Below are 21,610 nucleotides of genomic sequence, written 5' to 3'. Positions count from 1 at the left end.
GAGGGCAGGCCCCGCCAGCCCCTGCAACACCTCCCACTCCTGACCACTAAGTCTTTCACTGTGCCTGGACTCAGGAGGGTGCAGAGACCCGAGTCTCAGCCCAGCCTTACACACACTGCTGTCTCTCACCAGCCCCCCCTTAGCATTCATGATTATAAATTGAAGGTGGTGATCTCAGGCAATTTTGAGGATCACAGGAGAAAGTGGAAGTGAACCTGCTCTGTACAAGGAAGTGCTCGGAGCCTAGGAGGTAGTTTTGTTGTGGTGTGAGGAGTGGGCTTGGTGGAGCCTGGCTCTGCCCTGGGCCTGAGCAAGGCTGAGCAAGGGCCTGGCCTGTGGCTGCAGGCAGGGGGCCCTGTGCCACCACTGCCGCCAGGCCCGCAGCCCTCGACCTTGACTGGTCAGAGCTTCTGATCTCAGGCCCCAGCAGCCCTAACTCCACCTTGGGTGGTGAGGGAGGGAAAAGGAGAGTCCAGGCCCCAGTGACCACTGCGGCCGTGAGGCATCCCTGGAGAAGTATCCCTTCTCTCCCAGGGGTTCCGGCCCAAGTCTTGGAGGAGGCTCCAGGACCTGGGTGGGACAGCAACCCTGCTGTGTGAATTATGGCCCGGGTGCTGAGCTCTGGCTGACCAGGCAGGCGACCCAGGCAGGACACTGAGGATGGACCCTAGTGGTGCCCAGAGGGGAGGGAGGTGTGTGGGAGGCACCCAGGCTGCCTCTGTGCCCGAATGAGGGAGCAAGTGAGCGGTGAGCCGGGCAAGCCAGCAAGTGCCTCCCGGGTGGGCCAGTCCCTAAACCAAACCCGGCACCTGTGTTCTTTTCACCTCCGGCTCCCAGGAGCAGGGATGAAGGGTGGTGTCACGGTCTGCGCAGGGCCAGGCCAGGCCAGGCAGGCAGATGGGTCTGCAGATTCCAGGGGCATGGAGCATGGGGAGATTGGGGGCCACCATCTCTGGGCTGAGTGGGAAACTGTCCTGGGACTCAGCTGGCATGGAGCCCCTCCAGCCACTGTCCCAGGTGGTCCACTCACCTGGCTAAGGGTTCCGTGATCCCATGCCTAGATCGGGAAAGTCTGCGTGGAAAACTGCCAGGAGTTCAGCGGCATCCAAGTGCAGTACAGGCTGCAGCCCTCCAGCGCCAACTGCAGCGCCCTGGGGATGGTCACCTCGGCGGAGGACACCTTGGGGACCCTGTTCGTGAATGACACGGAGGCCTTGCAGCGGCCCGAGTGTTCCCAGCTCCAGTACACAGTGGTGGCTGCCGAGAAGCCAACCCGCCAGCAAGCGCAGGCCCTGCTGCTCGTTACCGTGGAAGGGAAGTGTGAGTGCCCGGCTGCGGGAAGGGTCAGGGTGGATGGGGCGTGGCAGAGCCTCGGGCTGTTCCTACAGAGGGGTGCTGTCCTATACCCCGTCACTGATCAGTGGGCTTTCTTGAGCCTCCTCTGTAAGACGAGAAGACAGCGCACAGCTGCACTGGAAGGGTGATGGGGGAGGCATGACACAGTTTAGTCCAGTGTGACAGCATTGTGGGTGGCCGCTGCTGCCCATCGCCTCTGTCAGCGGGTCCTACGTGTGCGCTTGTTTTAGGGCTGCCAGGTACGATATAGGACCCAGGTTGAGTGTGAATTTCAGGTAAACAACGAGCAATTTTTGTGGTGTAAGTACATCTCGTGCAGCCTTTGCAGTGAATTAGAAGACAAACTCCCCTATGTCCCTGTGATATTAGGGCCATATTTACACAAAGCAGGTATTCACTGTTCTCTGAAGTTCAAGTTTAACTGGGTGTCCTGCGTGTCCCTGGATGAGTCTGGCCACCTCCCATCCCCACTCCATACTCAGCCCCCTAGCTGCCCCTGCTGTGTGACTGTGATGCCACCCCTCCCCCAGCAGCCCCCTCACTACCCTGTGCCCCCAGTTTAGTGACTGCCTCCCCTCTGGGCTCAACTTGGGACAGCTCAGCCAGTGCTGCCTGCACCCATGGGTGCCCGTGGCAGGCTGACCCCCCATGACTGCTTTCTGCCACCCCTAGACGTGCCTGAGGAGCCTGGCTGCCCCCTGTCCTGCGCGGTCAGCAAGAGGCAGCCCGAATGTGAGGAATGCGGTGGCCTGGGCTCTCTGACGGGCAGGTGCGAGTGGAGACAGGGAGATGGCAAAGGTAAGCCCTGGGCAGAGCCAGGCGGCGGGGAGCGTGATGAGGGCTGAGGGGGAGTAGGGTCTGTGCCTGTGGGCCCTGCCAGCCTCTGTGACACCCCCCACCCCTGCCCATCTAGTCCTCCCCTGCGCTTGGTCCCTGCCGTGGCTCCTGATGCCAGGAGAGGGTGGTCACGAGCGCAGGGAACAGAGAACCTCCCAACTGTTTATCACCGATGGGATCACAGGTGCCTGAGACTGAGCTCGCTCTGGACTTGAGAAGGTCGGGGCCAAAGTTGAGATGTGTGTGTTTTCTTTTTACTTTATTCTAAAATTCTGAATTTCTGTATTGGTGCCCACACCAGATGGTAATTAACATGTATATATCCATTTCTCTACCCATATACACATAAATACACGTGCAGTTGTGAATGTGAAGTTGAAGGTGTTAGTCGTTCACTCGTGTCTGACTCTTTGTGGCTCTGTGGACTGTAGCCCACCAGGCTCCTCTGTCCATGGAATTCTCTGACAAGAATACTGGAGTGGTAGCCATTTCCTTCTCCAGGGACTGTCCCAAGCCAGAGATCAAACTCAGGTCTCCAGCATTACAGGCAGATGCATTACTGTCTGAGCCACTATATTCACCCAATGCCTTTTTTTTTTTTTAACTTTTTATGTTATATTGGAGCATAGTTGATGAACAATGTTGTGTCAGTTTCCAGTGTACAGCATAGTGATTCAGTTATACGTGTATATATTCTTTTTCAAATTCTTTTTTCATTGAGGTTTTTATAGCATATTGAGCAGAGTTCCATGTGCTATACAGTAGGTTCTTGTTGGTTGTTCTAAATATAGTGTGTATACATGTGTATCCCAAACTCCCTGACTATCCTTTCTCCCCACTCTTCCCCCCATTCACCCAACGCTTTTAAACACATAGTTCACAGACACTTTTCGAAGATCTCTTGGTAATATTACTGTGCATCCAAGAAGTGGAGGAATTAAGGTAGACTACACTGTTGACACGTCATTTATGGTTGGCTTTACTTCATGAAAACACAAACCTTAAAATAATTCAAAATATCCAAAATGGTCTTCAGAGAGGCTCTACCCAGGAGGTCCCAGCCCAGGGGACGTGGACTCAAATAGGAGGGACCTGAGCAGCCTTGGGTTGGACAGTAACTGGCCGCCAGCTGGGCCCACCAATCTGAGGGTCCCACCCACAGTGCAGGCTGGAGAGGGTCCCAGCCTCATCTGGTCTCTTCTGGCCTCTCTGATGTGAGCCTGGCACAGCTCTGGGACTGCCTGGCTCCTCTGGCCCCCACCATCCTGGCTGCCCTGTACCTCAGGGATGCCCTGCTGGTGGGGCTCTGTGTGTGGTTCTTCTCTGCTCAGATCTCAGTTTGCTCTTCCTTGCAGGGGATGGGGTGGGGTACAGGGTTGACCTGGAAGGCCCTGGGGTGTGACCCTCCTGGCTCTGCAGTCTGAACAGGGCAGCTGCTCCCTTGTGGTCATAACTGCCCACTCTGTGTTGTAGGGATAACCAGGAACTTCTCCACCTGCTCCCCCAGCATCAGGACCTGCCCCGATGGCCACTGTGATGCCGTGGAGAGCAGAGACCCCAACATCTGCCCCCAGGACTGCCTCCGTAAGCAGCCCGATGAGCCTGCACCGTGACTCTGAACAAGCAGGAGCCTGAATGGGTGGGGGAGTAACAAGCTAAAGGGGCTTGGACTCTCACCTGCACTTCAGCCATACCAGCCAAGTTTCCGGGTTTTGAGTGCTGAGCCCTTTCCTAACATTTTCTTTGAATAAAGGCGCTCCAAAATTAGAGCTTCCACACCCTTCCAGTGTTGCTCTAGCCAACTCATGGGGCATGACTCCCTGTCCCCCGTTTTGCTGACTGCCAGCTGCCCCCTCTGCCCCTTTTCTGCTTCTGAAAAGTGACCAAGTGTGGACCTTGGCCTGGGCCCAGGGCAGCCTATGGTTCCTCCTCTCACCCGATGCGGCCAGGGAGCTGGTTTGGGGGCTCATCATGCTGCAACTGGGGCTTCCCAGATGGCACTAGTGGTAAAGAAACCCACCTGCCAATGTAGGAGATGCGCAGGTTTGATCTCTGGATCGGGAAGATCCCCTGAAGAAGGGCCTGGCAACCCTCTCCAGTATTTTTGCCTGGAAAATCTCATGGACAGAGGAGCTTGGTGGGCTACAGTCCATAGTGTTGCAAAGAGTCGACCTGACTGAAGCGACTTAGCACACACGCATGCATGCTGAGGCTCTTGCCTGGGGTGACCTAGACTTCTGATCTCACTGTGCTCCCTGGGCATGAGAGTGCTGACATCAGGTGGGGAGGGGCCTCTCATGATCCTGTCTGGTGGTCCTGGCTGGCCAGGTCCCCCTGGAGGCTGAGAGTGGGCTGCTGAGTGGGTGGTGTCTGTCCTCAGGGGGCGGCAGCATCATTGGTGGGCACAAACCTGGGGAGCGCCGAGGGATTAAAGCTGGCTTCGGTATCTGCAACTGCTTCCCTGAGGAGAAGAAGTGCTTCTGTGAGCCGGAGGATAGCCAAGGTGCATTGGGGGTGGGGGGGGTGGGGGACACAGCTGGCCGGGATCCCCACGCCTCCCTGAGCCTCCAGGGAGCGAGGGAGAAGATTGCCGGAAGGAAGAGAAACCTAGGAGATCTTCCTCCTTCCCTGGGGTCTTGGTTCCCCCATGTGTGCAGACAAGGAGCTGGCTCAAGGCTACTAAGACTGCCTTGTGGCCCGAAGTTCCTTTTTTTTTTTTTTTTTGGCAAGGCTTATGGGATCTTAGGTGCCCAACCAGGGATTGAATCTTGGCCACAGCCGTGAAAGCTCCTTGTGCTAACTGCTGGACCACCAAAGAATTCCCTGGCCTCAAGTTCTATAATAAAGATTGGGCTGGAAAACTAGTTATTCCACCAAATAGCTCAGCATCTTCTCAGACTGTGCCTGTGTAGAGCCTTTCCTGGGCCTGTGGCATTGGCCAGCTGGGTCCCCCCTCCCAGCACCCTCCAGGTGCTTCTTCTAGAACAGGGGGGCCCCACTGAACACATGGGGAGCTTTTCTGGCATTTGGGTGGTCATTGCATGGCCCAAATCCTGGGCCACTTGTCTTTCCTCTCCACTATATATTGAACATGAAGAAAATACAGAAGATATTAGGAATGCAGGAGAAGAACTTCTCCCACCCCCAGGGCCCCTGGGCCTCTGGCTTCAGTGCAACGTTCCAGGGTGGGGGAGGTGCAGGGGTGCACAACCTCTGGTGTGTGACCTCAGGCAGGATGTTTATAAATGCTCATTCCTTCCAGAAAAGGGCAATAATAGTCTCTTGTAGCAAAAACATACAGAACAGTACCTGCCATGGGTCAGGAGTGTTGGCAGGCAGCTCACAGTCGGTCACAGCAGCCACTTCCTGGCTGTCACAGGTGTGGCTCTGTTGGGTATTGGGGGTCCCCCTTGTGGGGTGTCTACTCTCACAGCCCCTACTTGCCCGCAGACACCCTGCGTGATGACCTCTGCTGCACAGTGATCACGGCAGCTGTGGTCTTCTCCATCGTATCTGTGCTGCTGTCTGTGCTGCTGTCCACCTTCTGCATCCACCGCTACCGCAAGAATGCCCACAAGCCGCCCATTGCCTCGGCTGAGATGACCTTCCGTCGACCCGCCCAAGCTTTCCCGGTCAGCTACTCCTCATCTGGTGCCTGCCGGCCCTCTCTGGACTCCATGGAGAACCAGGTCTCAGTGGACACCTTCAAGATCCCAGTGAGGTTCTCCATGTGGCAGCAGGGCCAGGGAGGCAGCCCTTCCAGGTAGCCCTGTGGGTAGCCTCTGGTCTAGGGCAGCTGGGGAAGGAGGGGGGGACAGAAGGGGCAGGGCCCTTGGGGTTGTTGCATCCTTGCCTGCCAGGAGCACCTCGTGAGCTTCCAGCTGTCTTCTAACCTCCACCGAGATGTCTTTCAGGGAGGGCAGAAGGCAGGGGTGGGGCAGAGAGCGTGAATCAGTGTGGAAAAGGATGGGTGCGGATTTAAATGACTGAGATCTGGGCCATTAGGCTCCAAGGAGAGGGCAGGCCATGCTGTACCCGCCTAAGATATCTCCTACGGAGGCCCCAAGTGCTGGAGGATGCAGCCTTGGGGGAGGCCCTGAGGAGGAGTGTGTGGGTTTTATTCTCAGAAGGTAGGACCACCCTAGGGCTGGAGGCTGATGTTCTGCCTTCATTTCCACAGGTCGCTCTGTTGGGGAGTCTGTTGGGTAGGAGCCCCATGATGAAACACTGTCCCCATCCAGGCGAGAGAGACTGGCAGGTGGGGGGCCTGGCCGCAGCCAGGAGGGGATTCTGTCTGTGGCTTGGAGAGTGGGGTTGCTGAGAGGCCTCTCAGGCACCATCAGGGGAGCCTGGCCCCAGGACTCTGTGACTGGCCTGCCAAGAGGGGAGAATCAGCCCAAGCCTCCTCCTCCATGGCATGGTCTGGGCCTGCAGTTAGTGTGGGAGGCTCAGACACCACCTCCTGCCTGGCCAGGCTGCTCCTCCGCCTGTCTGCCCTCCAGTGTTTTTGCTGAGGAGACTGAAATACTATGGGGACTGGGGGCTGGAGACCTCCCACCTGCTGAGTGTTTGGAACCAGCAAAGTCAGGAAGGAGGCCCCTGTGGCCATCACATCTGGGAATGGCCCTCGTGGCCCAGGGACGAGCCATTTGATTCCCTTATATGCCCTGGCGGTTTGTGCTGCGACACACAATGAGAGAGGTTCTTCTGTGGGGGGGCCACAGACCACTTTCAGCCTCTAGCCCAGAGTGCAGAGAAGCCAGAGCTGGGCCGCAGGCCCAGGACCACACTGACCAGCTCTGAGGTCTTAGACACATTATTCGACCCTTTGGCCTTAGTTCTGTCTTACATAAAGTGGGGAGGACACTTTGGGGTTTTAGCACTTTTAAAGAGAAACAAATCAGAGATATCCCCTCTTAGCCCAGTCTTTGTGTGCAGTCAGCTGTTATCCAGTGCAGTGTGGACACCAGGGTGGTGGTGACTGTGTTGTCACCTTTGAGCCTGACTATGGATTCTTGGTAGAGGAGGAAATGGCAACCCACTCCAGTATTCTTGACTGGAGAATCTCATGGACAGAGGAGCCTGGCTACAGTCCATGGGAGTCAGACATGACTGACTCTTTTGCAACTTAAAGAACAAACAACATGGGTTATTGGGGAAGCTGAGACACCAGGACACCTGGGGAGCTGGCTGGAAGGCGCCCCTGGCCGTGGTGCTTAGAGGAGCCTGCCTCTGCTCCCAGACGTAAGAACACAGGGTTCTGGTCCCTGGGGGGGGGGGGGGGCGGGGCAGTGGGTCACCAGTGTGTGTCTGTGGGTTAGGCGAGCCTGCCAGGCACATCATAAGCAGCCCCTGGAGCCATGCCCACACCCAGCCACAGCAAGACTTGGGGACCTGGGCATCCAGTGCTGACGGGAAGGCAGGTTCCAGACAGGCTTCAGCATCCCCAGAGTTCAGGTCTTCGAGCCAGTCTTGGAGATCCCACCCCAGAGGGGTCTTCAGTGGGCATGGTGTGTTGGGAAGGCCGGTGTGTGCAAGTTCTGGCCAGTGGCTGGGCTGTGGGAGGAGCAGACTCTTCCACAAATTGTCAGGGAAGGATGGGGGGGGTACCTGAGGGGCACAGTGGTAACTTTCTAGAGGCTGCCACACCAGGAAGGTGTTCTTGACACCCCATCCTGTAGCTGGGAGTGCAGGGCTGGTAGGCAACTGGGGCCACGGCTGCCACTTGAGTTCTCTTGGAAGTCCTGGAGCCTGGGCCACTGTCAGTGCCTGGTGTCCAAAACAGAGGTGGTGCCATGAGGCTTGAGCCTGAGTCCCAGGGAAGAGGCTGTGGTCCCCCTGTGAGCACCTGTGGGTGCTGAGTAAACCCTGACTCCCTCACTGGAGATACCAGACCCTGGGCCTGAGGTGGCCCAGGGCATCTACAGTAGATGGAGGCCAGTGAGGGTATGAGCATACGGAGTCCAGCCAGTCTGTGGCAACACCTGCCTTCCTGTGGGGGGACGCATCTTGTCATGGCACCTCAGGGCCTGACTGTGGGGTCTTGCCCTTGGACATGGTGACTGTCACCTGTCACTTCAGGTGACAGTCGGCCGTCTGCACACGGAGCTTGTCCGCCGGCTCTTGCCTTCTTCCTTTCTTCTTACCTTCGCCATCTCTCTTCCCTCTCTTTTTCCTTCAAACCCAATGTAGGAGGATCCCAAGTGGGAATTCCCACGGAAGAACTTGGTGCTTGGACAAACTCTGGGAGAAGGTGAATTTGGAAAAGTGGTCAAGGCCACAGCCTTTCGGCTGAAAGGCAAAGCAGGGTACACGACTGTGGCTGTGAAGATGCTGAAAGGTACGTGCCCAGGCAGTACACAGGGGGCTCTGCCACTCACACCTGCGGGGGCCCCAGTGGGTGGATGAAGCCCTTATGACAGCCAGGACTCTGGCAATCAGCCTGCTGCCTCCTGAAGAACCAATACGCCTCCCCTGCTCTTCTTGAGTCGCTGCAGTATAGGGACCTCCACCATGGATGATGTGGGTTGGTGTGGTCCCTGGAGAAGCAGGGTAAGACATTCCTCCCTTGAAAGCTTTCAGAGCCATGTTGCTTGTGTATCAATGTTGGGTAAAGATCCAAGTTTAAATGAAAAGCCCTTAAGTTCAAAACCGACAGCTCTCCCCACCTCAGTCTGCCTCATTAATTTCTTTGGCCAAGCGTCCACTGAGGTCCTGGTGAAGAGACCACCTGTAAGGACTGGCCCCTGTCCCCCAGGTCCCTGCCTTTCCCAGTCCCCATCCCCCCCAGCCCTTAGTGGGCCAGCACTGCCCCAGTCTTACCACATGCTGGGTATCCTCACTGCTGCTTCTCAGCAGGGACTGGGTAGACAGTCCTCTGCCATGGCTGAGTTCTGCCTCAGCTTGACCAACTGAGGGCCCAGTGGCCATGTGATGGGCACATTTTAGGCTGATGCACTCTGATGTTCAGCAGTCGGGGAGCCATGCAGTGCCGGGTACTTTTGTGTACTTACCCAGGCCCTCAGACTAGGGTTGCCCCTTGTCTATGAGACCCCAGGCCCTAAGAGGGCACAGTGAGACTGGCCCTGGGTCACTCATGTGTGGTCCAAAGGGTTCCAATGCCCCATCTTGCAGCTGTCTTCTCATTTCCAGACAAGTCTACAGCCAGAGGCAGTGGCACAACTGGGCAGTGGGATGTGGGGCCATGACCCAGGAGGACAGTTGGCCAGGAGACCTCCACACCCAAGCTCCTGAGCACAACTATCTCTGCCCTTGGAAAACACACACTCAGCATGGCAAGACGACTTCCGTGAAGTCTCATGGCCTTCACCTTTCTCCAGGGCCTCACCCCCCTTTGCCAAGTGCTTGGTTGGCAGGTGTTTGGGGACACCAGGGAGTCCCTTTACCTCCCCAGAAGGGTTAATGAAGGGTTAATGCCACTGTCTTTGAGAGATGGTGATTGCAGGGAAATAATGCCATTTGCATGCATAGCCCAGCCCAGAAGGCTTTCCATGGAAAGACTCTGCTCACATGGAAGTGCGCTCCTCTGGTTCTTACTCCCTGTAGGCAATTGAGGCCGCTGTTGACCCTCCCATGGGCTGAGAGTAGCTCCAAGCAGTGAGGTCCTGGCAGGCCTCAGTCTGAACCTGAGTAGGATGTCTGGGAAGGAGACAAGTCCGTGTAGACCCCTCGTTTGAGCCTGTGACCCAGCACGGTGGTAGCAGGGACTTTGTGACCTGCTTTGTTTCTGTGCATTTCAGAGAATGCCTCCCCAAGCGAGCTGTGGGACCTGCTATCAGAGTTCAACCTCCTGAAGCAGGTCAACCACCCACAAGTCATCAAGCTGTACGGGGCCTGCAGCCAGGATGGTAAGACCAGCCGGGGACTAGCAGCTGCTGGGCACAAGCCAGGGGCTCTGGGCTGCTCCATTCTGCATTCTCCCTCATCCCCATCCTTTTCTTCTCTGGCACCTGTCCTCTCTCTTCCTGGAAGCATGGTTTCTCTGGCCCTTGCCTGAAACTTGTGTGTCAGTGGACCATGAGGGCTGCCACAGGAGTGTTCCCTGGGGTCTCTGGCGACATCCTGGTTGTCAGCACCCTGCCCCAGGCTGAGCCCTTAAGACAGGGAAGTCCAGAGATGAGCAGTGTCTCCTGGGCACCTACTAGATATGCCATAACCTCCAGGTGATCTCAACCCCACCCCAGCCTGGGGTGGCAAAGGCAATGGCAGATCATTTTTCACATAAGAGCATTTTGCTGTATTGGTCTTCCAAAACTGCTTTGCCACCCTGGGGGCCTCCCACTTTGTGTGTGTGTGTGTGTGTGTGTGTGTGTGTGTGTGTGTGTGTGTGTGCATGTGCGTGTGGGTGCATGTGTATTTGGGGTGTGAGGGAGATGGGAGGCCGACAGGGAGAGAGCAGCAGGGGCACCAGTAGCACTCAGGGCCGGGCCTCGGGGAGGACTGTGGCCTGAGAGCAGGCAGGGCAGGGAGAGGGTGGCCAGGGGCAGTCCAGAACCTCTGCCTCCATCAGCTGTCCCCAGGCCATACTGTGGCAAGACCAGGGGTGCAGAAAGTTCCTGACATCCGAGCAGCAGTGGTTATCTCCCAGGGCAGCTTCAAATGCAGTGACTGCTTGCCCTGGACACCCAGGAAAGAGGTTGTGGTCAACTGTCCAGGCAGCTGGCTTTGGAATCCAAAGCCCCTGCAAGATGCAGGAGCTTCCCAAGTGGCACTAGTGATAAAGAACCTGCCTGCCAATGCAGGAGATGTAAAAGACTTGGGTTCAATCCCTGAGTCAGGAAGATCCCTTGGAGGGGGACATGACAACCTACTCCACTCTTCTTGCCTGGAAAATCCCATGGACAGAGGAGCTTGGCAGGCTACAGTCTATAGGGTCACAAAGAGTCAGACATGACTGAAGTAACATAGCGCTGCAAGGTGGAGAGCAGAGTGATGTGAGAGTGAGCTGAGGCTTGAGTCCTCAGGATGCTGGAAGCGATTGCCCCGTGCTGGCCCAACTTCTGCCTGCCCAGGGTCACCTAAGCAGCCAGCCCACGTACCTACTGCTCTGTCCCTAGGGCCACTGCTCCTCATCTTGGAGTATGCCAAGTACGGCTCCCTGCGGGGCTTCCTCCGAGAGAGCCGCAAGGCGGGACCTGGCTACGTGGGCAGCGGGGGCAGCCGCAACTCCAGTTACCTGGACAACCTGGAGGAGCAGGCCCTGACCATGGGCGACCTTGTCTCCTTTGCCTGGCAGATCTCACAAGGGATGCAGTACCTGGCTGAGATGAAGGTGCGTGCCGCCCCAGCCCCGCGCCCCCTCCGCCAGCGATTGGCCCGGGGTTCAGGGGTCCCTGCTGTTGTCTTTTCCACAGCTTGTCCATCGGGACTTGGCAGCCAGAAACGTCCTGGTAGCCGAGGGCCACAGGATGAAAATCTCAGATTTTGGTCTGTCCCGAGATGTTTATGAAGAGGATTCCTACGTGAAGAGGAGCGAGGTACCAGGCTCTGGGGTGTGATGGCCTGAGGGCAGAGGGCATGGTCAGGGAGCCCACAGGGTGGGGACAGATTTTGATCTGAGGAAGGTAAAGCGGGTTTTTAGAGTGCAAACTTCCAGTCCTCATCCCCGAACTCTTTCCTAGTCCTGGGTCCCCAGAGACGCAGAGCAGGACTCAGTCTTGAGCCTGTTCCTTCTCTTCCTCACAGCCACACGTGCTGTTTTGGAGCTCCCTGCTGGGAGTGGGGTTCCTGCAGCTTCTCTCACTTTTCATCACTATCACTTCTAAAGGTCACCCACCACTGCAGAAATAACAATCTTCTTGTCTGCAGTTGCTCCTCTCACTGCTGCAGAGTGAAGGTCACTGTTTTACTTTCTGTGTAACTTTAGTCCTTTGCTTGGGGAAAAGAAATGAATTAAACTCAAGCTTGCTAGTCATTCTTTACAGAAAGGATTGAACCACTTTACAGCAGGGTATGCTCCTGGTCCAAGGGCCTAGGAACGGCTGACTAAGTGAGTTTGGAAGGCAATCAGGAGGATCCTGGAGACAAAGTCCAGAGTTGCAGTGTAGAGATTTGGGAAGCTTTTTCCAAGTCACTAAAACAGGTGGTTCGGGGACCTTCTTGGGAAACCTGGTTCCCTGGTATGGTCCCCTTCCCTGTGACATTGGTCTTGACTTTCTTGGTGCTGCTATCCTCCCAACCCCTTTCTAGTAGCCTCCCTGTGACAGACTAGATAGGGAAGATCACAGGCCCCCTCAAGACACACAGCTAAGCTGGCATTCAGAACAGATGCTGCTCAAAAAGAAAAACACAGAAAGCCACGACATACACTTCAGCTTTGCTCTGAGGGGCGAGTGAAGCCCAGGTGCTCCTGGGGCTGTGAGGATGACATTTGATTTCTTGTGGGGTTTCTGTTGTGACAGCACGTCTTAGAAGTGCTGAAGGGGAAGTGGAGAGGGGTGCTCCCTACCCCGTGGAGGGGGCTGGATGGAACTTCCTGTTGATGCACTGGTCCTCAGGAAGGCCCTGTGTCACCCAGCAAGGAAGCACAAGGTGCCCAAGCTCGGCCCCTGAGAGCACAGCCTGCAGGTTGCATTGTTAGAAACACACACCCTCGAAGCAGTCACACTTCATGTAGGGTATGAATCCTAAATAGTACTTTAAAAAAAAAAAGAAGTACAATAAATGCATTAAAATCCAAAGCAAATGCCTTTTTTTAAATTGATTGTGCCTTGATGCTGACCTGTTTGTTGTTGTTTAATCGATCAGTCGTGTCTGACTCTTTGCGACCCATGGACTGTAGCCCAGCAGGATCCTCTGTCTATGGAATTCCCCAGGCAAGAATACTGGAGTGGGTTGCCATTTCCTCCTCCAGGATATCTTCCTGACCCATGGATCAAACCCGCATCTCCTGCACTGCAGGTGGATTCTTTACCACTGAGCCACCAGGAAAGCCCACTGATCTATTTGTACCAAAAAGCTATTTCTTAAGTTGCATTAGAAAGGATTTGTTAGGTTGAACTCCAGCCTCTCCATGGTGGAGGACAGTCTTTCAGAGGATGCTAAAAGGGCCCTGGGATAAAATAAGAGGGAAAAATCAGACTCAAGACACTCACATTGATTTCTTCACTCAGAGCTTCTTAGAAAGGCCTTTAGTGTGTTCGTTTGTGTCAGAAATTCCCAAGATGGAAACACTGGATGTTGGCTTCCCAGACCCCTTCACCCTCAGAAATCAGGGGAGATCTTGATGGAAGTGCTTCCAGCCTACCCACTGGGCAGCACCCAGGGTGCGGTGCCCCTGATCTCCAGAGAAGTGACCACAGTGGGGCCTGGCTTGCACTTAGCATCAATTCCTTGCGATGTGGTGCATGACCAGCACACCTTGTATAGCTGTGGGCAGGCCGACTGACTCCCTCATGGGTCTCAGCCAAGCCTAGGAAGGCGGGGCTAGGACTCCAGCATCTGTGAGGCTGGGCTGCTGGCCTCTACCCAGGAACACACTGGAGTCATTACTCAGTGTTCCCTAAGAGCTGAAAGAGCCTGAGATGTGTCCCCCCCACACACCAGTTCCTAGGATCTCAGAGCAACGTTAATGCCTTTCTTTCACTCCTTCCTTAGGGTCGGATCCCAGTCAAGTGGATGGCCATTGAGTCCCACTTTGATCATATCGACACCACCCAGAGTGATGTGTGAGTCTGGGTGTTGCCTTCCTGGGGTGGAGGTTACATGTATGCACCTGTCTGGGCAGCTCCGCTGGGGAACAGAGTTGCCCTGAGTCCCTGTCAGCTCATTCCAGCCGTCCAGAGTGACCTCCCCAAACTGGGGGGCTGTGGATGGGGGAGCTTTGTGTACTCACACAGCAAATGGCAAAGGCCCAGGCAGTAGTTCTGAGTGCCACGGTGGAATGCATGAGGATGTGAGCCATAGCTGCAGCCCCCCTTGCCTCCCCCACCTCCCCTGCCCTCTCTTTGGACATCTCAGTGACACACAGTCCCAGCTGAACAGTTCCCTCTCTGTGAGCCTGAGTGTGAGCGGGCTTCAAGCAGGTCCCTGGAGACTGGTCCCCACCCAGAGACAGGTTTAGGGTGGAGTGACCTTGAATGGGTTTCCGGTACCCAAACTGCTCCAAGACCAAAACTCAGTCTTCCAAGTCCAACTGCATTCTCAATTGTTTTCAAAACCACAACAGACTTGTTTCCAAATGTTCTGCTGTAAACAGCCTTGCATGTTTTAAATAAGGTAGGCTGTGAAAAGGCAATTCTTAAACAGTTTTAACAGCTGTGTTCTGATTACCAAGTTGACTGTAAAACAACTGGAAATGCAGGGGAAAGCATAATGAAGAGACTAAAAGTCAATGGGGCCCCACCATCCCTAAATAACTACGGCCAGCACTCACAGGCCTTGCCTAGAGTTGTCCGTGGCATGCAGGCATTCTTTATTACTGTAAACGGGCTTGTGTGATAATGCTGTTTTGTGATGATTTTGTCCCCACTTGACAGTAAATTTTCCCTCACAGTTGATATTTTCCCATTGCAGTGTTTTTTCCTTTTAACATCTTATGAAAATTTCCAGGCACACAGAAAAGGTGAAGGGGTTTTGCAGAGTGCCCTGGTGCCCTGTGGCCTCAGTTCGACCTGCTTTTCACTGTGCTCATTTGCATTCCCTATGCCGTCTCTGATGCTACAGAGCTTCACCTCAGGGGTCAGCCACCTGCCCTTTTTGGATATGGGGGCTGAGCTTGGGCAGCAGCTTGCCAGGGGGTTGGGGCAGGGTAGGCAGACACCTGGTCCCGCCTCCATTCCACTTCCATCTGTCTGGTCAGCCTAGGCTGAAACTGTGGGCACTTGGACCACTCTCTGTACAGGGAACTCGGGTCCTGTTGCTGCTCAGGGGGAGGATATCTGGGGCGCTGAGGATGCCACAGACTCAGTGCAGTCGCTCATTGGCCCTCTGGTTCTGCAGGTGGTCCTTTGGTGTCCTGCTGTGGGAGATTGTGACCCTGGGCGGCAACCCCTACCCTGGGATTCCTCCAGAGCGGCTCTTCAACCTTCTGAAGACAGGCTATCGGATGGAGAGGCCAGACAACTGCAGCGAGGAGATGTGAGCATGCTTTCTCTGGTCCAGCCTCCCCAGACACTGACACTCCAGGTTTTGGAGGGGTGGGGTCATGCACACTCATCCTTTCCCACTGCTGGGCAGCCCTGGGTGCCAGCCCCAGGCGAGCTGGGCAGCTGGAAGCGACGGGCTAAGACAAAGGCACAGATGACAGAGAACCACCCTTGGGCATGATGGCAGATGCTGGGGACCCAGATTCCACTGGGGGCTGGGTGGGCCTCCTGGGGGGACTTACAAGCTGAGGGGGAGCAGGACCCCAGGAGAGGTGGTGGAAGGATGAGGGAGCAGCTTCAATCTAAGGCTAGAGACCTGTCCCAGGATGCTTGGGGAGGGGCAGGTAATTCAGAATGGCCCCAGGGGTACATACAGGGGAGCGCCCAAGTGGAGACACCAAGGCAGGCAAAGAGCAGGCAGATGGCACCTGAACTTCAGCTCGAGGGCACCAGAATCTTCTCATCAAATGGTGGTTCCATCAGATGATCCTTGGAGAACAGGTTGAGAACACATGAGAGGGGGTTCGTCCATAGTTAGACACACACTGGTCCATTCATTCTACAAAGTCTGTCATGCACCTGCCATGTGCCTGGCTCAGGGCTGTGGGAGTGCAAGGGTGAGTAGGTGCTGCCTCCCTGGGCACCCTAGACTGGCAGGCACAGGCCCAGCACTCACCCACAAGGTGGCCCCTGCAGCCCTGCCAGAGCCCCAGGGGAGGGAGGGAGGGAGGTGCAAGACAGAGTGTGCTTGGCAGGTTTTTGTGTTCATACACAGTTCATCCTTCATAAGAGTTTTAAGGACTGGCATTTCTGCGTTAGCTGCCATAACAAGCATGGCTGGACCACAGCGCCAGACACTGTGAGCCCCTGCTGACCCATCATACCCTGGCCCAACTCAGAGAAGGATGTCAGTGACACAGGAACAGCTTTGGGATTTTGGACCAGAGCCTCTGGGGCCCAGGTGCACTGTACTGGGTGTGGTGGCTGTGACTGGGCAATCCTTGCTGGATTGTCACCACCCACCTGTTTGTCTCACCAGGTACAGTCTAATGCTGCAGTGCTGGAAGCGGGAACCAGACAAGAGGCCAGTGTTTGCCGACATCAGCAAAGACCTAGATAAGATGATGGTTAAGAGCAGAGTGAGTACCCGGAGCCAATCCCTGGTGCCACTTCCCTCACCCCAGTTCATGGAATTCCCAATACAAAGGCAGAGTGCGGCTGTGCAGAGTGAGATGGTCATGTCGTCTCCTGGTAGGGGGCAGGGCAGATTGGGGGTGGGGGGGGGGGGCGCGGGCACGAACCTTTATCCTTAATCCAGGCCTCTTGGACTTCTTGAAATTAGGGAGAAACCAGGATTTTTACCTTGACACTTAGGAAGAGCCCTCCACAGACAGGGGTGGGAAGAAGATATGCCAAAGCCAAACAAAATTATTTTCAATAATGGAACTTGAGGAAGTAAAGTTGGAATGAATGTGTCCTAAATTCAGATTCTATGAAGGGTCCGGCTAGGGGTGGGAAGTGAAGGGAGCAGTGGAAACTGTGACAAATAGTAGCCTCCCAGCTGGCTCTGAAGGACCTCTTACCATAGACAATGTAACCTGTAGGAATAAGAGTGCCAGCATGCCAGGGCTTTTTAAGGGATGTTTATGTTTCCCAGTTTTTATAGCAATTTCCAAAAGCTCAGTGTGGGCCAAACAACATATCTGTGTGCCTCCAGTTTACAACTCTAGGTGACAGAGGAAATCAACACAGTTTTCACTAATATTGATTGGGCAATGGGCTGCCTCCTGTATTCTGCCTTAGATGCTGGGGATGCAAGTAAAGAAAATAGACACAGACCTTGCTTGCCCTCTGGTGGTTTCATCCTTAAATTGACACAGTTACTGAAAGTTGTCATTTCTCCAAACATGGAAGGCAAGATGCATGGACTGGGCCCCTTGGAATAAAACCCAACCTTGGTGTATCGTTTGGGCACATCCTATGATTTGCCCTAAACAGAGGTAATAGCTGATGCCTACAGACAGCTTTCCTAGAACAGTGCTGAGAACCAGCCAGAAACACACTGGAAGCATTCTTGACACCTTTAACCAGGGCAGTGGAAGTAGCCGGTCCTCACAAATCATCCTGCTTGGGAGCTGAAGCCTCTAGCAGCATCTTATGCAAAACCCACACCGATGACTCAGATTTCTTGGTCCTGACTTGATATTGGAGATGGCAGGAGTGCCTGGAGGGAAGCCAGAAAGTGTGGAGCAGATGGGGAATGTGTCTTGGCCTTCCCACATGAGTCACGGGACTGCAATCCCGGAGCCTCAGGTTTTATAAACAGGCCTGTTCTCCAGTGCTGGGCCTGGTGCCCCTAGCGCTGCAGAGAGAGGACCAGAACAATGAGGGAACACATTTCTGCCTCCAAGAGGTGATTTTCTGTGATGAGGACCAGAGGCTGGGGGAACTCATGCTGACAGACCTGGCCAGGGGCTCAGATCTGGCGAGAGGTTGATAGGTGCAGGGTGGGACTCGGCTGGGGCTTCTGCTATCAGGCAGGGCGGGGGTGGGGCGGGGTGGGCATGTCCAGCAATGGCCTGCTCCAGGAGTGACCAGGTCTCTCTCCCTTCCAGGACTACTTGGACCTGGCCGTGTCCACCCCATCTGACTCACTGCTGTATGATGATGGCCTGTCAGAGGAGGAGACACCCCTGGGGGACTGTAATAATGTTCCCCTCCCTCGCACCCTCCCCTCCACGTGGATTGAAAACAAACTCTATGGTAGAATTTCACATGCATTTACTAGATTCTAGCCACGTTGTTCCTGCTCTCTGCACTGTCCTTACTCTCTGTAATGCTTTTTAAGAGTGTTTCTGGTTTGAATGAAACCAAAGTCTGCTCTGAACCTTTTTGTTTGTAAATGTCTGACTTTGCATCCATTTACATTCAGGCATTTTTTTTTAAACTATGTTTTTTTTAAAGGATGTGAAAATATGTGTGATGATCACATTGCCCAGCAGCTTAAGATGATAGAGGAGAGGGCGGGGCAGAACTCTCAGGGGATATTGAGAAATGATGACTCAGTCATTTCCCGGGTGGGGATTTAGTCATAGTACTTCTAATTTAACTACTGGGGTACATTTTCCTGACCTGGGGAGGCATTTAATCTAGAAAGGCAGAACCAGAACTACCCTGCCTGCACTGAGAACACAGCCAGCAGCCCCCCAGGCTCTGTCTGGGTGAGTGGAGGGGGGCGCCTTGGAGGCCACCCGGTGCTGGGGACCACCATCAGCGGGAGGGACACACACAGAGTACTGTTTTCACATCCTTTGTATCACACACTGTCATGACAGTTGTCACTTATGAAGTCAGTGCTAAAAGCTGGAGCAAAATGCTTTTTGAAAGAACGTAGTCTGTGGTGCTGTGGTCTTGCAATGGACAGTAAATATGGTTCTTGCCAAAACTCCTTCTTCTGTCTTTAATACTTGAAATTTTTTTCCTGTTTCCTAACTTCATCATGGAGTGTTTTGAACTCTTGGAGTCTCAAGCCTTTTTCAGCCGAGGTTGTTCCTTTCGCATGCCTCCTGGGTCATTGATTCCTTGCTGGCTAGTGTTCCTTGCCATTTGTCCCGTCAACGCTGTGGGACTGGGCTGCGTGCACCCTTGATTTGGAAAGATCCTCTCCTCCGTAGTAGGCTGGGATGGAAGACAAGTAGGCTCCTTTACGTTAGAGCACTGTATATCCAGGCAGTACAACAAGGTGCTGTTGCATTATGCTGCCTTACAGAAAGAGTTAAACAGGTCACCAGAGATTGATCAGATTTGAGAGTCTGAAGCTTATAAAAGTCAAAATTGGTAGTTTCTGGTAAGCTACAGTTACCAAGAGAACATGTGATGTTCCCCCCTTCTCCCAAACATGTTTTGGAAACCTGGAGCATGAAACCCTGCAGGCAGTTGGCCCAGAAACCAGAAGTTTGGTTTGAACCTCAAAGGGAGTTTTGCCAAGGCCTTACTGTCTGGACATGAAGTTTGGGTTCTTCAGCACAGAACAAATGATCTGTTTTCATTTTTAGGCATGTCAGACCCGAACTGGCCTGAAGAGAGTCCTGTACCACCCACAAGAGCCGCTGGCACCAACACTGGGTGTCCCGAGATATGCAAATGATAGTGTATATGCTAACTGGATGGTTTCACCCTCAGCGGCACAATTAATGGACGCGTTTGATAGTTAACATTTCTTTGTGAAAAGTAATGGACTTTCGAGGGGAAGAAACATGCTGAGAACAGATCTGCCGGCCCCTATTTGCACATTTCACACTGGCTGGCGGTCTTGCCACCCAGCAGATGTAGCACACTGGACGGTGTAGGTGTTCCTTCTTCAGCCCTCCGCAGCACCCAACCGGTGCATCCGTGAGCACCACGCACTCCGCGCTCACACGTATCGGTCCCTCACTCACTACCTGAACTGTTTGACTTTTTTCTGGTTGCCTCCAAACAAGGTCACATGATTTAAACATGTCCTTGTTCAAAACAAGAGCCCGGCCAGGCTGCATAGGGATGTCAAAGCCCGACCAAGGCTGGAGGGGAAGAGGGGACTTCTGGACAGGCCTCGCCGCAACCTTCAATACCCTGTTTTGTTTCTTTTTAAATCATGTAACCTCTTCTTAGGAAGACATTTGATTCTTATTATGATTAAAATGATCCTTAGGTTTAGCACAATGGAGAGACGTGATGCCACATTTGGTATGTAGGTAGGTGGTGTGAGGGGAGGGGGCTTCTAGGATACATCTGTCCACCTGGCTGAGAGATCACACCCCTGTGATGAGAAGTGTATGGAGGAGGGGGCCTTGGAGTGGAGTGGACTCATATCCAAGTATTGCTGACCACAGAGACTTGGCTGCCGTGAACTCCCCAGCCTACCCCACCACAGCCTTCAGTACCCACCCATCCAGTGCCCCAAAGTGGCAGGGGCTCATCTCACACATTCATGGTTGGGACTTGTGCTCAGTCTCAGCTAGTTAGGTTAGAAGTAGTGTCGACAAATGACCAAGGACTGTGACACCTCTGATGACAGTTCTGATGGGGAAACGACAGGGTTTTGGCTCTTACAGAGCTTGTGTGAAAAGGTACATGTGTCCACTCTTGCTGTGTCTGTAACGTAATGCTGCTATGGCCAGACATTTTTGTTCTTAGGTTCTGACCATGACTCATAAGCTTCTTGTCATTCTTCACTGCTTGTTTGTGGTCACAGACACTCAGCACTCCTCCCATCCTGTGGGGGTGGCTTTCGGGAAGTCCTGGTGGCTCTTCTTTCTGTCCCAATGCTGTCACTTTGCAGGAGAGGGTCAGTTACCAAAATACTGCCTGGTCTTCATACTTAAAGCACTGTGAAAGAACCTAACGATGTCTCATGAGAATGCTGGCTTTTATAGCTATTTCACCAAAGTGGTAAAGTGGTAAAAATTATGGCATTTTTGTGGCCAAGAAGAATTGGATGAGTTTTGTGGAAGAGCTGTGTGTGTGTGTGTGTGTGCATGCGCATCTGTGTGTGCACGCACATGTGTGTGTACACACCCAGGGAGAGCACTGGAAAAACACTTAACTGCAGATGTAACATGGCTTTAGTTTGGGCCATTGTTCAGACGCACTGTGATAAGTTCTTTTACAGATATCTAGTCATGGTAGTAAACTTGTGGGTTTCAGATGTACTTGATGATAGTCTTGTTAAATGCAGAAGTAGGGAGAAACTTTCTCAAGTTATTAAAAATGCCTACTCAGTGTGAGAGGCTGTAGCAGATTTGTCCTCAGCAGGGGGAGAACTCCAAGTCTAACTGGCTGACCCAGTGCTGGGGAGTTAACCCTTGACTCATAACCTAATTGTCTGTTCCTGAGTTATCCAGGTACTCATACTTGTTAGTCTATCAGACAATTTTCATATGCATATACACAGAAGTTACTAAGTATTTAAGTATTACTGAGTATTACTGTTTTAAAATTTGTTAAATCTGTTTATGAAAGGTTATTAAATCATACTGTGTCAATTTGCTTTTGTAGTCAAGGTGACTAAGAAAATCATTTCAGTTATGTAAATAAAATCATGTATCATACAATGTGTAAACTTCTTTTCTCTTTTTAACCTTCTGGTTGGAAACATTAGGTTTCTGATTTTAAAGTTTCCATATAAAGAGTAAGATATCACAAGGGGATCTATTGTGGTGACCACTGGGGAAGTAAGACTGATCGAAGGACCGTGGGGGCTCTTGGTGATGTTATTGACTTGTCTTTTATAATATGTACATGAACAGCCACATTTATAGTAATTGTGAAAA

General features: G+C 53.5%; 1 protein-coding gene across 1 annotated transcript in view; it reads left to right on the top strand.

Moving 5' to 3' along the window:
* Positions 1 to 21,391, top strand: part of LOC122691386 (proto-oncogene tyrosine-protein kinase receptor Ret-like) — a 53,036-nt gene extending 31,645 nt beyond the window's left edge. The window contains 15 exon segments of the mRNA XM_043897963.1: positions 1,062 to 1,320; positions 2,029 to 2,154; positions 3,667 to 3,777; positions 4,574 to 4,696; positions 5,644 to 5,909; positions 8,386 to 8,533; positions 9,954 to 10,061; positions 11,271 to 11,485; positions 11,568 to 11,690; positions 13,810 to 13,880; positions 15,154 to 15,291; positions 16,339 to 16,438; positions 17,915 to 18,062; positions 19,355 to 19,422; positions 19,424 to 21,391. Coding sequence (XP_043753898.1) covers positions 1,062 to 1,320; positions 2,029 to 2,154; positions 3,667 to 3,777; positions 4,574 to 4,696; positions 5,644 to 5,909; positions 8,386 to 8,533; positions 9,954 to 10,061; positions 11,271 to 11,485; positions 11,568 to 11,690; positions 13,810 to 13,880; positions 15,154 to 15,291; positions 16,339 to 16,438; positions 17,915 to 18,062; positions 19,355 to 19,422; positions 19,424 to 19,513 — 2,094 coding nt within the window. The 3' untranslated portion in view covers positions 19,514 to 21,391.
* The last annotated feature ends 219 nt before the right edge of the window (positions 21,392 to 21,610 follow it).

This window comes from Cervus elaphus, unplaced genomic scaffold (genome assembly GCF_910594005.1).
Source record: "Cervus elaphus unplaced genomic scaffold, mCerEla1.1, whole genome shotgun sequence".
In the NCBI taxonomy this organism is placed as follows: Eukaryota; Metazoa; Chordata; class Mammalia; order Artiodactyla; family Cervidae; genus Cervus; species Cervus elaphus.
Note: the sequence above shows the minus strand (reverse complement) of the source record. Positions and strands in the feature narration are given on the sequence as shown.